At 70.2% G+C, this 13,917-nt stretch overlaps 5 protein-coding genes across 5 annotated transcripts; 1 reads left to right on the forward strand and 4 right to left on the reverse strand.

Moving 5' to 3' along the window:
• Window positions 1-73: 73 nt before the first annotated feature.
• Window positions 74-862, reverse strand: AURANDRAFT_3405 (hypothetical protein; the record flags this gene model as incomplete). Its single annotated transcript, XM_009042027.1, has 1 exon — window positions 74-862. A coding segment is annotated over one exon (789 nt), but the record flags the coding sequence as incomplete, so codon positions are not given.
• A 3,020-nt stretch (window positions 863-3,882) lies between these two features.
• Window positions 3,883-4,065, reverse strand: AURANDRAFT_18130 (hypothetical protein; the record flags this gene model as incomplete). The annotated part of the gene is made up of 1 exon (XM_009042089.1): window positions 3,883-4,065. A coding segment is annotated over one exon (183 nt), but the record flags the coding sequence as incomplete, so codon positions are not given.
• AURANDRAFT_8050 (ubiquitin) lies at window positions 4,060-4,293 on the reverse strand (the record flags this gene model as incomplete). The annotated part of the gene is made up of 1 exon (XM_009042088.1): window positions 4,060-4,293. A coding segment is annotated over one exon (234 nt), but the record flags the coding sequence as incomplete, so codon positions are not given.
• Window positions 4,294-6,602: 2,309 nt separating this feature from the next.
• Window positions 6,603-8,057, reverse strand: AURANDRAFT_66816 (hypothetical protein; the record flags this gene model as incomplete). The annotated part of the gene is made up of 1 exon (XM_009042087.1): window positions 6,603-8,057. One exon carries the CDS (start codon window positions 8,055-8,057, stop codon window positions 6,603-6,605), a length of 1,455 nt encoding a protein of 484 aa, XP_009040335.1.
• A 721-nt stretch (window positions 8,058-8,778) lies between these two features.
• AURANDRAFT_66817 (hypothetical protein) lies at window positions 8,779-12,005 on the forward strand (the record flags this gene model as incomplete). Its single annotated transcript, XM_009042071.1, has 5 exons — window positions 8,779-9,819; window positions 10,018-10,176; window positions 10,980-11,151; window positions 11,175-11,802; window positions 11,909-12,005. The coding sequence occupies 5 exons, from the start codon at window positions 8,779-8,781 to the stop codon at window positions 12,003-12,005; spliced, it is 2,097 nt and encodes a 698-aa protein (XP_009040319.1).
• Between the last annotated feature and the right edge of the window lie 1,912 nt (window positions 12,006-13,917).

The raw sequence follows: 13,917 nt of genomic DNA on the forward strand, positions 1-13,917 counted from the left end.
CCGTGCCGCGGAATTTCCGCCGCGCGTTGAACTTCTTCATCGTGTCGAGCGTCGTCGAGAGGTTGCGGCTGATGAGCTCGTGGTCGCCGACGAGGAACCAGGGGTGGCGGAACGCCTGGTCCGCCGTGAGCCGCTTGTCCGGGTCCACGACGAGCATCTTCTTGATGAGGTCCTTGGCGTCGTCCGAGACCTGGTCCCAGTACTGGGGCTCGAAGGTGTAGTCCGCGGCCTTGATCTTGCGGTAGAGGATCGCGTGGTTGTCGTCGTGGAACGGCGGGTACCCCCCCAACAAGATGTAGACGATGACGCCGCAGGACCACATGTCGACCTCCGTGCCGTACTTGGCCCCCTTGAGGATCTCCGGCGCGACGTAGCCCGGCGTGCCGCACTGCGTGTCGAGCGACTTGCCGTTGACCTTCTTCGCGAACCCGAAGTCCGCGAGCTTGATGTCGAAGTCGTTGTAGGGCGACTTCAGGAGTAAATTCTCGGGCTTGAGGTCGCGGTGGACGATGTGGCGGTGGTGCAGGTAGGCCAGCGCGTCCAGCAGGATGCGGATGAGGTCGCGCGCCTCCTTCTCGTTGTAGAACGTCTTCTTGACGATGCGCTCGAAGAGCTCGCCGCCCTCCATGAGCTCGATGACCATGTAGAACATCTTCTTCTCCTCGTAGAAGTTGTAGAGCTTGATGATGTTCGGGTGCTCGATGGACTGGAGCACCGCGACCTCCTCCCGGAGGCTCGCGATGTCCTCGGCCTTGAGGTCGGGCGTCTTCGTGATGCACTTGACGGCCACGGCCTGGCCGGCCTCGTTGTTCGCCATGCGCTTCGTCGCCTTGACCACGCGCGAGAACGCGCCCGTGCCGAGCTGCGGCGGGAGGGGGGGGTGGCGGATCCGGCGACGCGCGGGCGGACCGGCGCGTGCGCGCGCGCGCGCGGCCGCGGGTGGACGTCGACGCCGCGGCGCGCCTCGCAGCCGGCGTCGAGCTTGTAGGCCCGGCCGAACTCGCTGTCGAGGTCCGGGGCGCCCGCGGCATCCCGGTTCGTCTTGGACGACTGCGGCGGGGACGGACGTTCCGAGCGTTGCGCGGCGCGCGCGTCCCGGCGCGCGCCGAAACGCCCCGTCGCGCGCGCGCCCCGAAACGCGCGCGATGCGTCGACGGGGGTCGGAGCGCTCCGGGGGACGCCGCGTGCGCACGCCGCACCCCATCGCGAGAGGCGATTGTTGGGCGCAAGCTATCGGCCAAAGCTTTTGTGGCTGCTCCGAGCCGGGGCGATCTTTTGCGTTGCACGCTTCTTGAACACACCCTCGAACCTCTTCGTTAGGACGGCGTCGCGCGGACGTCGCAGAGGGGGCACTGGGCGGCGAGGTCGCCGAGGTGGGGGAACTTGTCCGGCGCGTCGCGGAGCCGCAGGCCGCAGGCCGGGCAGGTCCGCGCGTCCTCGGCCAGCGGGATCGCGGACAGCGTCCGCGCGCACACGTCCACGGGCCCCGCGCCGCACGCCGAAGCCGCGGCGCCGCGGAGCACGTCCCGCCGCGACAGGGGCAGCGGCGCCTCGCAGAGCGGGCAGGGCGACCCGGCGACGTCGCCGGCCTGGCGGAGGAACGCCGCGAGGCGGTCTTCCAGCGCGGCCTCGTCGGCCGTGAGCGGCTCGCCCCGGGGGTCGCTCCGGGCGCTCCGCAGCGCCGCGAGCGTCGCCTCCGCCGCCGCCGCGACGCGCGGCGCCCGCAGCGCGTCCGGCGGCGCCCGGGGCTCGGAGCCCCAGCCGCAGGCCAGCGCGTGCTCGCCTGCGTGCGAAACAACCAGTGGAACGCCCCGTCTATCAAAGACTTCAAACCTCTCTATCTCGGTCAAATCAAAGTCGTTTCGGCTGATTTTTGGACGAATCGTTTTCTCTCGGCGAGTTCTTTTCAGACAATGAAGAACGTATGTCGAAACCGTGCGAAGACATGCATATTGAAGTCGTGTTGCATATTTTTGTTTCCTGCCCAGGTGCTCGCAGCCGGGCGGAAGCCGCCGCGCGCCGCGCCACGCGCCGGACCGGAACAATCCCCGCGCGTTCGCCGCGGCGCGCGCGGGCGCGTCGTCGCCGCCGTCGCCGTGGGCCGCCGCGAGCGCGGCCGTGATGGCGAACTGGCGCACCCAGAGGAAGTCCGCGGGGGACGCGCCCCGGAGGTCCGCGTTTCCCAGCGCGGCGTCGCGCGCGCCGAGCGCCCGCACGCGCAGCCGCGCGAAGCCCTCGGCGCGCTTCGCGAAGTCGGGCTCCTCCGCCGCGATCTCCGCCGCGCAGAGGCCGTTCGCCGACGGCGCGAGGCCGAAGACGACGTCGCCGCCGTCGAAGAGCGGGCCCTTCGGCGATCCGTCGACGCCGAAGACGCGCGCGCCGCCCGCCGCGCCGCCGCACGCGACGCGCTCGTCGTCGAGCACGGCGAGGCAGCTCGCGTCGTCGACGGGGAGAATCACGCAGCCACGATCGGTCCACAGCTCGGCCCGCGCGCCCGCGAGCACGCCCAGGACGCCCGACCCGACCGCGAAAGACACCACGGGCCGCTCGTCGGGGTGCCGAAGCGCGACGTCCGCGGCCAAACTCAGACCGCCGCCCTCGGCGCGGTAGCCGACCTTGGCGACGCCGCCGCGGACGTCGCCGACGAAGAGGTGCGTCTCCGACCAGGCGAGCGCGGACGCGGGCCCGTCGCGCAATTTCGCCTCGTCGGCGAACCTGGGCAGCAAAAGGGTGCGAAATTCCCAACTTCAAAGGCTCCTATCTCGGTCGTTTTCCGCTCGTTTCGGCTGATTTTTGGACGAGCGATCATCTCTCGGAGCGCTCTCGAAGCGTGGGTGCTGTTTCCGGAACGCGCGCGCGCGGAACACTCACGTTGATGCGACGTTGAATCACCCTTTTGCTGCCCTGTCGGCGAACTCCGCGCTGGGCCCCCGGCCCGCGCGCGCGCGCCGGTAGCGCCGCAGCACCACGCTCGCGCCCCGGGCCAGGGCCGCGACGCCAAACCGGGCGCCGTCGACGTCGCTCGTCGTCGGGCACCAGGCGAAGGCCGCCGCGTCGCCCGCCGGCGCGCCGAAACCGTTTTCGCGCAACGCCAGCCGGTCCGCGCCCGGTCGCGCCGCCGCGACGTCGTCGACCGTCGCCCAGGCGTAGTCGGCCCAGCACCGCGGCGGCTCGAAGACGGCGCAGGCGCCCGTCGCGGACACCGTGGCCAGCAGCGCGCCGCCGTCCCACGCGAGGCCGACGGGCGACCACGACGCGCTCCGGCACGGCGCGCCCGCGCCCGCGGTCTGGCGCCGCAGCTCCAGGGGCGCCGGGCACCCGCTCTGCTTCTGGCCCTCGTCGACCGTCCCCGTGCGCGCCTCGCGCGTCGCCGTCGGCGTCAGCACCTACGGGTGGTTCACTGTTGTGTGGTGTGCAGTTCCCGTTTCTTCGTGCGCCGGCCGCGCGCGCGCGCGCCGTCGCTCAGCGCCACGACGAGGCGGCCCGTGCCGTCCCAGGCGCACGCATTCTTCACGCGCGTCGTCGACCGCTGCGGGAACGGCGTCTCGTACAAGACGTCGACCGAGGCCATGATTAGCTCATACTCGCGGTGCTTGAGGTCTGCAGCGATCCGGCACGACCGGCTCGACGGCTCGCGGCGCGCGAAGCGCCTGGGTTTCCGGTACAGCCGGGGCCTCTTCTCGGCCGCGCGCCGCGCTCGAGGAACGGGCGCCGCGCTCCACGAGGTGGTCGTCGCGGCGCGCGCGGCCGCCGCGGACTCGGGCTCCTCGAAGCCCACCCGCGGCGACTCGTCCGCGACGCCAACTCGACCGACCGGCCCAGACCAACAAGGGGACTAGGGCGGCTGTGTTTATAGGGGAGGGGGCGCGCTTACGCCTTGGCGGCGTTGGAGTTGGGGCCGAAGCGCTTGCCGCCGACGCCGGCGACGACGTTCACGAAGCGCCGGTTGTAGAGCATGCGCTTCTTGGCGCGGCCCGTGGGGAGCTTCTTCTTCTCCTGCTTCTCGACCTTGGGCGTCTGGCCCTTGACCTTGCCCGCGCGCGCGAGCGAGCCGTGGACCTTGCCGCCGCCGCGGAGCCGGAGCACGAGGTGGAGCGTCGACTCCTTCTGGATGTTGTAGTCGCTGAGCGTGCGGCCGTCCTCGAGCTGCTTGCCGGCGAAGATCAATCGCTGCTGGTCCGGGGGGATGCCCTCCTTGTCCTGGATCTTCTGCTTCACGTTGTCGATCGTGTCGCTGGGCTCGACGTCGAGCGTGATCGTCTTCCCGGTGAGCGTCTTGACGAAGATCTGCATGGTGATCTGCGACGGGGGAACACAACCGTGAGCGCTCCTGTGCGTGAACGCGCGCGCGCCCCCGGGCGTTGACGCGCCCCCGTCGGCGGCGGCGGCGACGCGCTCTCCGGAGCGCTGCGGCGCGTCGGCGAGCGCCACGAAATCGCGACCGCCGCGCAGCACGCAGCGCCGCCCCGCTCTCAGCGCCGCTCCCGCGTCGTTCCGCCGCGTCGTCGGCCCCCACACCCCGTCAATAGGCGGACGCTGCGTCGCACATACTGTCGCTCTTGGTCCTCGCCGACGGGCTTACAGGCGAATCCTAGTTAGCCGGAGGCTGATACGGCCGCGCCTCATCCGCCTGTAACGCGAGGGCAGCCTCTCCGCCGCCTCTCGACGACCGCCGCTCGTTGCGTCGCTGCATGATGAACATCTACAAGGAGAAGACGCTGAACGGGAACTGGTTCGAGGAGCGCGCGCCGGCGCTCAACGGCGTCATGGCCGACTACGGCGAGCGGTGCTACAGCACGACCCAAAAGGAGGCCTTCCCGAAGACGAGCGCGGAGAACAGCTACCTCACGCGCGCCGCCGTGCTCCACGCGCGGTCCAAGGGCGAGTCCCAGGAGCAGATGTTCGCCCTCACGCAGAAGGAGACCTGCGGCGCCGCGCAGATGCTCGCGGTGCCCGAGGGCAACGGCTTCCTCACGCGGCGCCCCGCGCCGTCGCTCTCCGAGGACCCGGAGCGCTTCAGTACGACCTACGGCTGCGCCTTCGGCACGGACCCCGTCGCGCCCTACAACCCGAGCCACGGCGCCATCGGCCGCTCCGGCGCGCGGCCGGAACGCGGCATCGCCACGAGCGGCATGATCGGCGAGGTCTTCAAGTCCGGCGCGGACCCGCAGCACAACACGGCCTGCCAGCGCGTCTGGCTGCCGAGCTCGAGCCTCGTCCTCGACCCGGCGAAGCGCGCGCCCGTGCCCGTCGACGACGTCAAGCCCACGACGGCGAACTGCATGCAGTACATGTGAAGCGAGCCCGGGAGCACAGAGTAAGCGGGCGCTCCTAGAGGCGACGCTGCGTTGGGACGCCGCTTTTGCGAGGCCGGGGCCGCGCCAAGAACGGGACTCACGGCCGCGCGGCCGCCGCCTCCTCCGGCGGCCAGATGTCCCGGCCGACGGCCGAGAAGGCGAGGTCGCAGGGCCCGCCGCCGCCGCCGCAGTAGGCGCGCGCGCGCTGTACGGCGTCCTCGAAGCGGCGCCGCGCGGCGACGTAGACGTCCGGGACGCACGTGTCCGCGAGCGCGTCCGCGAGCGCGCGCTCGGAGCCGAGCGTCACGCGCGTCTCGTAGGCCGCGCCCCCGCGCGCGTTCTCGCGCGGGGGCGCCGGTGGCGGCGCGAGGCCCAGGAGCGTCGCCAGGAGCCAGAGCGACGCGCCGAAGCGCTCCGTGACCAGCAGCAGCCGGCTCGGCCGCGTCCACCAGTCGACGAGCGCGCCGCAGCCCGCCGCCGCCGCCGGCAGGCCCGCGGCCCAGGCGTAGACCATGTTGGCGTTCGTCGCGTTCGGCGCGTCGCAGCGCGCGTCCGCGGCGCCGCGGTCCAGCGCGGGGCACACCGCGAGCTGCGCTTCGGAGGAAGGCGGTCCAAGTTCCGCCGGTCCAGTGGCCGCTGGCCGCGAGGTCCAGGCGCAGCGAGTAGAGCCAGGCGTGGGGGTTGCGCACCATCGTCGCGTAGCGCACGCGCGCGCCCCGGAGCGTACCGAAGCCGACGTGGTGCCCCACGACGAACGTCGCCGGCCGAGCGGCGTCGAACCGCGGGAGGCCGGTCCTCGCGCCGGCTTCGTAGGCCGTCTGCAACGGTACCCCCAACGCCGTCGCGGCGGACATCGCGAAGCTCCGGAGGCTCGTGCCGCCGGTCTTGGGGAAGTGCATGATGCAGACGTGCTCGCCGGCGCCGAGCGCGCTCCGGTTGCGGAAGAGGACGGCGTCCTGGGGACGAGCGTGGTGCGACGCGTGCGCGGTGCGCGCGCAGGCGACGCGCAGCGCGACGAGCGCGAGTGCGACGCGCATGCTCGCATCACCGTCGGCGGCGCATCTCACACACTGGGGCAGCAGCCCATTGCGTTCTCCACTTCGGCGCGCTCGCGCCGCGCGGCCCGACGTCTCCGAAGCTCGCCACACGGGCGCCACCCCTCGCTAAAATTCATGCGCAAGGTTATTGCGTACGGGTACAAAGGGGGAAACGGAGGGGCATAGTGGGGCACGCCGGAGTGGCGCGTTCGAACGCGGGGGCCCCGCGCGGGCGTCCCGCGACGCCCCGCGCGGGACGACGCGGCGCCTAGCCGACGAGGCCGTCGCGGATCTCGTTGATGTTGATCCGCGTGTCGCCGTTGGACGTCGGCGAGCAGTAGTCGATGAGGCTCTGCTTGCGGATCTCGTCGTCCTTCGAGAAGGCGCCCTGGATCTCCATGGACCAGGGCGTGATGCCGGAGGACCACATGGAGCCCGCGTTGCAGCCGACGCAGGACGGGTGCATCGTGTACTGGAAGCCGTTCTTGCGCATGGCCTCGGGCGCGCCGTCGAGGAGCGTGTTCACGTGCAACCCGGGATGCATGTCGATCCACGAGTCCCAGCCGGAATTCGGCGAGTCCATGTACTTGTGGTGCGTCCCGTTGACCTCGTGCTCCAGATTCGTCAGCGTGTAGTTGCCCGGGCCGGGCCGAGCGCCGAGGTTCGCGACGGCCTTCATGTACACGGGATTGACGACGAGCGAGCCGTTGAGCTTCATCGTCGACGCGAGCTCCACCTCCCAGGTCTTGCACGTCGCGCTCTCGAACTGCTCGCCCACGGGGAAGATGCCCAGCGTGCCGAGCACGGACTCGAAGAAGTGCGCGAAGCGCGCGGGCACCGTCGTCGGGAAGGCCATGGAAACCATCAGCAGGTCCGGCAACCCGTGCGAGTTCGCGCTCAACCCCCCCAGCTTCTCGTGGACCTTCCGCAGGGTCCGCGGGTCCTGGTGCACCATCAAAGAATAGGGGCACATGCGCTCGATCATGGCCTCGAACGTGTTGTGGTCCACGGTTTTGGAAGTTACCAGGTCCTCGTCGGAGACGACCTCGATGGTCAGCCCGCTGTAGGGGATGTTGATGAGCAAACTGTAGAGCGTCGACCCCGTCTCGTGCTCCTGGTAGTAGCGCAGGTGGGAGATGCCCTCGCGCTCCACGCGGCGGATGAACGGCGTGAGCCACGGGCTGTACAAGGTCAGCGACGGCGCGGAGAAGACGTCCCAGCGCTCCTTCGACAGGTTCTCGTGCTCCTCGCTCCAGGCCTGGACCCAGCGGTTGCTGCTCTCGTGGCCCGGGTACATGAAGCTGTGGAAGAAGTGGAGCTGGAAGTTGTCGAGCGTCGTCAGCACCTCGCGCTTTGCGCACGTGCTCGTGCCGTCGCCCGAGGACCCGTTGACCGCGGGCCGGCTCACGAGCTGCGACGTGATGACGTTCATGCCCAGGATGTTCTGGAGGAACTCGCCGTCGTGGAACGGGTCCGTGCTGAAGTACGTCCGCTTGTACACGGAGACCAAACGCTCGACGTCGTGCGTCCGCCCGTAGAGCAGCGACTTCACGGCCATGGGCAGGTCCGCGCTCCGGCCGGAGAGCGCCCCGGCGGCGGCGACGGCGCAGGCCACGGCGCCCGCGACCCTGAGGGCGCCGTAGCGCCGGCTCGGCCCCGCCGCCCACCGCACCTCGCCGTCCTCGTCGACGGGACCGCCGATTAATCGTTGCGCACCGTCCATGGTGCCGCCGCCGGGACCGCGCCGGAGCCCGCCGAGACCCGGATCCCGCGGCCGAAGACCGGGGGAATGCCGCGCGACTCGACGACGCCCTGTGAAGCAGCCCCTGTCGTCGACTACACGCGTGGGCTAAAAAAGGCACGGAAGCCAGATTTGTATCCTGAAGGACGGCCGGTGCTTGTAGTCGTCGCCGTCGCGCCGCGCGTCGCTGTCCTTGCCCCGGCTCGGGGGCGGCCGCTGCCACGTCTCCATGTCGCCGAGGATCGCCGACAGCTGCGCGTCCATGCCCATGGCCGGCGCCGCCGTCTCGCCGCCGCGGCGGCCCGCGCCTCACGGTCGGGCTGCCGAAGCCCCAGCGCGCTCTCCGACTCCCACGTATCAAGTTTCGTCCCCCGCCCTCGCACGGCGAAGGTGAACAAACCGGCCGGTTGCAACAGACACATCCGCTCGTGCGGCGCCGCCTCGACGTTCCGCGCCGCTCCGCGCCCGCGCAATCATGGCTCAGCATAACGACGAGATCTACGAGTTCCAACAGCACCACCTCTACGGGAACAGCGAGCCCAACGAATACTGGCCGGTCGTAACAACGGTCGCGTGCCCCAACGGCCGATGGCGCGTGCGCTATGAGGACGGCTCCCACGGGGTCGTCGATCCGAACCGCCTCTGGCCCGCGCCCTACAAGAAGCGCAAGGCGGGCGAGCCGGTTTGGGTCCTCCTCGACGACATGTACTACGACGCGCGCGCGACGGGCGAGAGCTGCGACGACGGCCTCGTCGAGGTCGACATCGACGTCGCGGACTACTACTACCCGCCCGACGGCGCCGTCCAGCTCATCCCCGCGCACAACGTCTACAACTACTGCGCCGTCATCGACAACCCCGAGCTCTACAGCAAGTCGGGGCTGGAGAAGAAGGCGCACCCGAACTACCTCGAGTCGCGGGCCTACGAGTTCAACGAGCGCGCTTGCGCCAAGATTCTCAAATCCTGCGTCGGCGACGACGCCTACGACGGAAGCCAGCGGCAGAAGCAGGTCGCGGCGGCGCACGCGCGCAACCCTGCGCCGACGCTCGCGCGGGACGGCCCCGCGGTCTACTACCCGTGGCGCGCGCAGCTGTCGCCCCCCCGCTGCGTGGAGTGCGGTCGCGAAGGCGTGGAGACGCGCCTCTGCATGTGCGCCAACGAGGGCTCGGGCCTCGGGCTCCTGGGTCAGCTCGCGACGTCCGCCCTGAGAAAATTGTTCCCCGACGGGATCCTGCCCGGCGAGGCGGGGTACCCCGAGGTGGCGAACTGCGAGCTCCTCACCGGCGCCTCAACCGTCAAGTTCCTGATGGACGTGCTGCGCGCGATGACGGGCCTGGGCTCGTCGGAGCTCGACGCGATGCTCTCGAGGACCGTGACGATGCGGATTCGCAAGACCACGGTCATCGCGCGCGAGACGCACTTCGACCACATCGTCGCCCTGTCCCTCCGCTACGCGGGCGCCCAGCTCCGCGGCGACGCGGCCAAGCTCGCGGCGCCCTGGCGCCTCGACGAGGACCCGGCGTGGGTCGCCGGCGCGCCGAACGGCGCGACGCGCCGCGTCTCGCGCATGGAGGGCCTCCAGCTCCTCCTGCGCAAGGCGAACTTGGACAAGGGCACGACCATCTCGCGCGACATCGTGGACGACCTGCTCGACTACAACACCTGCTTCTACGCGCCGTCGGAGCTCGCGAAGCCCGACGTTCTCGACCGCACGTACCGCGCGGAGTCGGACATCCTCAAGCGCGTCACGGCCTGGGGCAAGAAGCGCCACCAGCGCCTCGGCGGCTGGTACGGCATCGGCGACCCGAACGCGCCGCGGCCGAGCGCGTAACCGCATCGCGTAACTTGCTGCAACTTGAAGCGAGGGTGCTGCCTCCCGAAGTCGGAAGCCGCTCGCCTTCGACTGCCCCGGTGGACGATGGCAGCCCTCGGCGCGTACAAGGTCAAGGGCAAGAAGGGCACGATCTGCCGCGCGGGCGTCGAGACGGACACGGCCGAGGTCTGCGTGCTCAAGAAGGACGCCCGGGTCGTGGCCGTCGCGGAGGCGCTCAACGCCAAGGGCGACGTGCGCCTGCGCCTCCAGCGGCCCGTGCGCGGCTGGGTGAGCCTGAAGACGCTCGTCAAGGTCGACGACGAGAGCCTAAACTTCCCGAAGGCGCGGACCGGCGGCGAAAACGTAAAACCCGCGGACTGGCCCATGGTCAACGTGCCCGGGGATCTCATCGAGACGTGCCAGAAGTGGCTCTGCCTCTTCAAGAGCCTCGACGAGTGCAAGTTCCAGGCGAAACCCCTGCCCCGCTGGTTCCTGCCGTCGCCGCCGGCGACGCAGCGGTCCTACTTCGACTCCATGGGCGCCCTGTCGCCGCCCGCGAACCCATCGGGCTTCAAGAAGCCGTTAATCGGCCCGCGCTGCGGCGACGCGCTGCCGCCGGCGGACTCCCTACCACCCTCGACGCCGGCGCGCTACCGCGCCGGCGCCGTCGTCTGCGGCGCCGGCGCGCCGGCGTGCTTCGTCGACGGCCTGATCGCCGACGACGACCCGGTCTACGCGTCGGTGTGGAAGGACCGGGGCCTCCCCGCGGCCGTCAAGTGCGTCTTCGACCCCTGGTCCGGCGCCATGCTGCCCGTCGCGTCGTCCTTCGTCAACGGCGCGGGCAAGGCGGCGGCGCGCGGCGTCGACCTGCGGCTCTTCTACGACGACGGCGCCGAGGCCGTGCAGGGCTGCCTCCGCTTCGGGCCGGGCGCGCAGGGCGGCCGCGACGCGTCGTTGATCGTCGACATGATCCACGGCGGCTGCATCGAGACGTGCCTCCACGAGTGCATGCTCGAGGCTTTGAAGCTCGGCGAGGACCCGGAGGCCGCCTCGTCGACTTCCGCGCGGAGATCAAGCTGCCGCACCGCCAGGACGAGACGTACCGCGTCGAGGCCGTCTGCCGGCTGCCGGAGAAGGGCGACGAGGACGACGACGACGACGACGACCTGGGCAAGGCCGTGCTCTTCAGCGACACGGGCATGAAGCAGCGTCCCGTGGCCGCGACGATTTTCGAGAGACTGTTGACCGGGAAGACGATGGAAAGTCGTCACCGTAATGCTTGGTAGGCATGAAGATCCACCCGAACGCGAAGGACGTCGACTTCTTCTGCTTCGGCTCCGCGTCGATCCTCGCGGCCGACGGCGTCACGAAGATGGCCGTGGCGAAATGCCGCGCTGTGCGCGGGTCCATGCTGCGCCACTACGCCGCGGCGGACTTCCGCTACGCGGCGCGCTTCGTCGTCGACGGCCCCGTGGCGTGCCCGACGTTCGCGACGGGTTTAGAAGACCTCCCTTCCCAACCGCCGCCGACCATGGTCGTCGCGGGGCCCCAGAAGGACCAGATCCCCGTGGACCCCAAAGTTTTCGTCGACTACCCCATGTCCGTCGGGCGCTACCAGGAGCGGGCCCTCGTCGCCGGCGACCCGCGGAAGACGTCGCTGTACCCGCCGGGCGACGAAAAGCTCGCGAAGTACGAGGCCGACGGTGCCTTCCAGCCCTGGCTCAAGCACTTGTACGACCCCTGGACGGGCGACATGCGCGCCATGCCCTTTGGGTGGACGTCCGGGCCCGAGGCCGCGTCGATGAGAGGCGTGGACCTGCGCTACTTCTACGACGAGTCCAAGCGCGAGCTCGTCGGGACGGTCCGCTTCTCCGAGAACGCGCTCGAGGCCGTCTTCGACGGGTCCAAGGGTCTGTACGCCGTCGACTGCGTCCACCCGGGGGCCCTCCACGCCGTCATGGACGAGACGACGGCCGAGCTCATGAAATTGGACGACGACGTCGACATGACGACGATCAAGCTCTCCCAAAAACTCGCGCCGCACCGCGCGGTCGTCGGCGAGACCTACGACGTCCGCGTCGCCTACAAGGTCTGCAAGGGCGGCGACTCGCTCGTGACGGAGTGCGTCGGCGGCATCTACGACGCGGACGGCTTCGCGCTCTGCGAGAACCACACGCGCATGGCGCGGCTCACGGCCTTCGCCAAGACCAAGGGCGTCGCCCGCACGGACAACTACCACTACATCTGGACCATCTAAAAATCACGCCATCGCTATCGCGCGCTCTGGAGCGTCAAGACGGCGACGCAGCCGCCGCAGAGGTGCCAGAGCGCGTGCCAGCGCGCGTACCGCGCAAAGTCGCCGGCCTTGCGCGCGGCCGTGCCGAGGCCGTAGCAGCCAAAGGTCGGCAGCGCCAGGGCGACGACGAAGAGCGGGCCGCGGTGGGCGAGCGCGAGGGCGACGACGTAGAGCGTGAGCGACGACGCGAGCGCCTTGTCGAACGCGTGGCTATACCCGAAGCGGCCGCTGTCGAGGTAGTCGGACCAGAAGCAGGCCCAGGCCTGCAGCAGCCACAGGACGAAGCGCGGCGACCCGTCGCGCAGGTCGAGCACCGCGGGAAACGCGTAGCAGACGGCCGAGACGCCGATGAGGTGCGAGCGCTGCGTGCCCCAGGGGCAGTTCGTCTGCGACGCCTTGTTGATTAGTGTCATGAGTTTGCCCATTATTGTTGGTCTTTTCAGCGGCTTCGTCGAGCCCGCGGCGTGCTCGAGCGTGCCCCAGGAGCGGCCGCTGCTGCGCATGCGTCGAGCGGTGCGACTGCGCGCAAGCAGCGCGGCGACGGCGCGGCTGGTGGCTCAAGCTTTTATTGCCACTGGCTCAACATCTGGTCAACCACAATTGTTGAGGCTCGCTAAAACCAACTCGACGGAACTGTCCGTCGACGCGCGGTGTCGCGCGTTGCGTGACCGCTGCAGCGCCGAAGGCGCAGCATTCTTCGAAGCGATGCGAAACGCGCTGCTCCTCACATGCATCGCCGCCGCCGCCGCCGACTTTTTGCTGGTGGGTACGCAGCGCACGGGCACGACGTGGGTCATGAGCGAGCTCGCGCGGAACCCCTGCGTCGTCACGGACGGCGAGCTCATGATCAACCGCCACGGCCACCGCTGGAACCTGAACGCGCGGCGGACGTGCGTGTCGCTGCTCTATGGCGCCGGCGGCGCCGCCGAGGGCCGCGCGCTCTGCTCGCGAAAGTTCCGCGACGCGCTGGACAAGAGGGCGGCGCACGCGGCGAAGGCGAATCGGACGGGCCTCGCGACGCACTACGGCTTCAAGTGGATGCAGAGCGTCGAGAAGGACTGGGCCTGGCTCGCGCCGCTCTGGAAGCGGCGGCACGTGAAGCTCGTCGTCCTCCGGCGGTCGGACCACGTGCGCACCGTGCTGTCGCGCGTGTCGAACCGCCAGGAGGGCGGCAAGCAAAAATCGGGCAGCGCGGCGCACCCGGACGCGGCGACGGCGAAGATTCTCGACGCGAAGGCCGTCGCGCTGAAGACGGCCAAGGGCGAGCTGCTCAAGCACCTCAAGCGCGTCGAGCAGTCCTACCGGGAGCTCGGCCAGTTCCACGAGAAGCTGAAGCGGGCCGGCATCCCGAGCCTCCTGACCTACTACGAGGCGCTGTCGAGCGCCGACGCCGGCCCGCGGGAATGGCGGAGGCTCGTCGCCTACGTCCTCGGCGACGACGCGGCGACGTGCGGGACGGGGACGAACGCGACGGAGCAGCGCACCTTCAAGATCCACAGCCGGCCCCTCGCGGCGCAGGTCGCGAACTACGCCGAGGTCGCGTCGAAGCTCGCGGGGACCCGGTTCGCGAAGTTCCTCGACGGGGGAACCTAGGACGTTCGCGGGGACTTGGGGGTGTTCCTGCCAGTGGCGGGGCTTCAGTCGTCGCCCTCGTTCGCGGGCGCGGCCTCCTTGGCGGGCGCCGCGTCGTCGTCGTCGTCGCTCTTCCGGGAGTCGTCGTCGTCGTCGCGCGG

The sequence above is a fragment of the Aureococcus anophagefferens genome (assembly GCF_000186865.1).
Source record: "Aureococcus anophagefferens unplaced genomic scaffold AURANscaffold_26, whole genome shotgun sequence".
In the NCBI taxonomy this organism is placed as follows: domain Eukaryota; class Pelagophyceae; order Pelagomonadales; family Pelagomonadaceae; genus Aureococcus; species Aureococcus anophagefferens.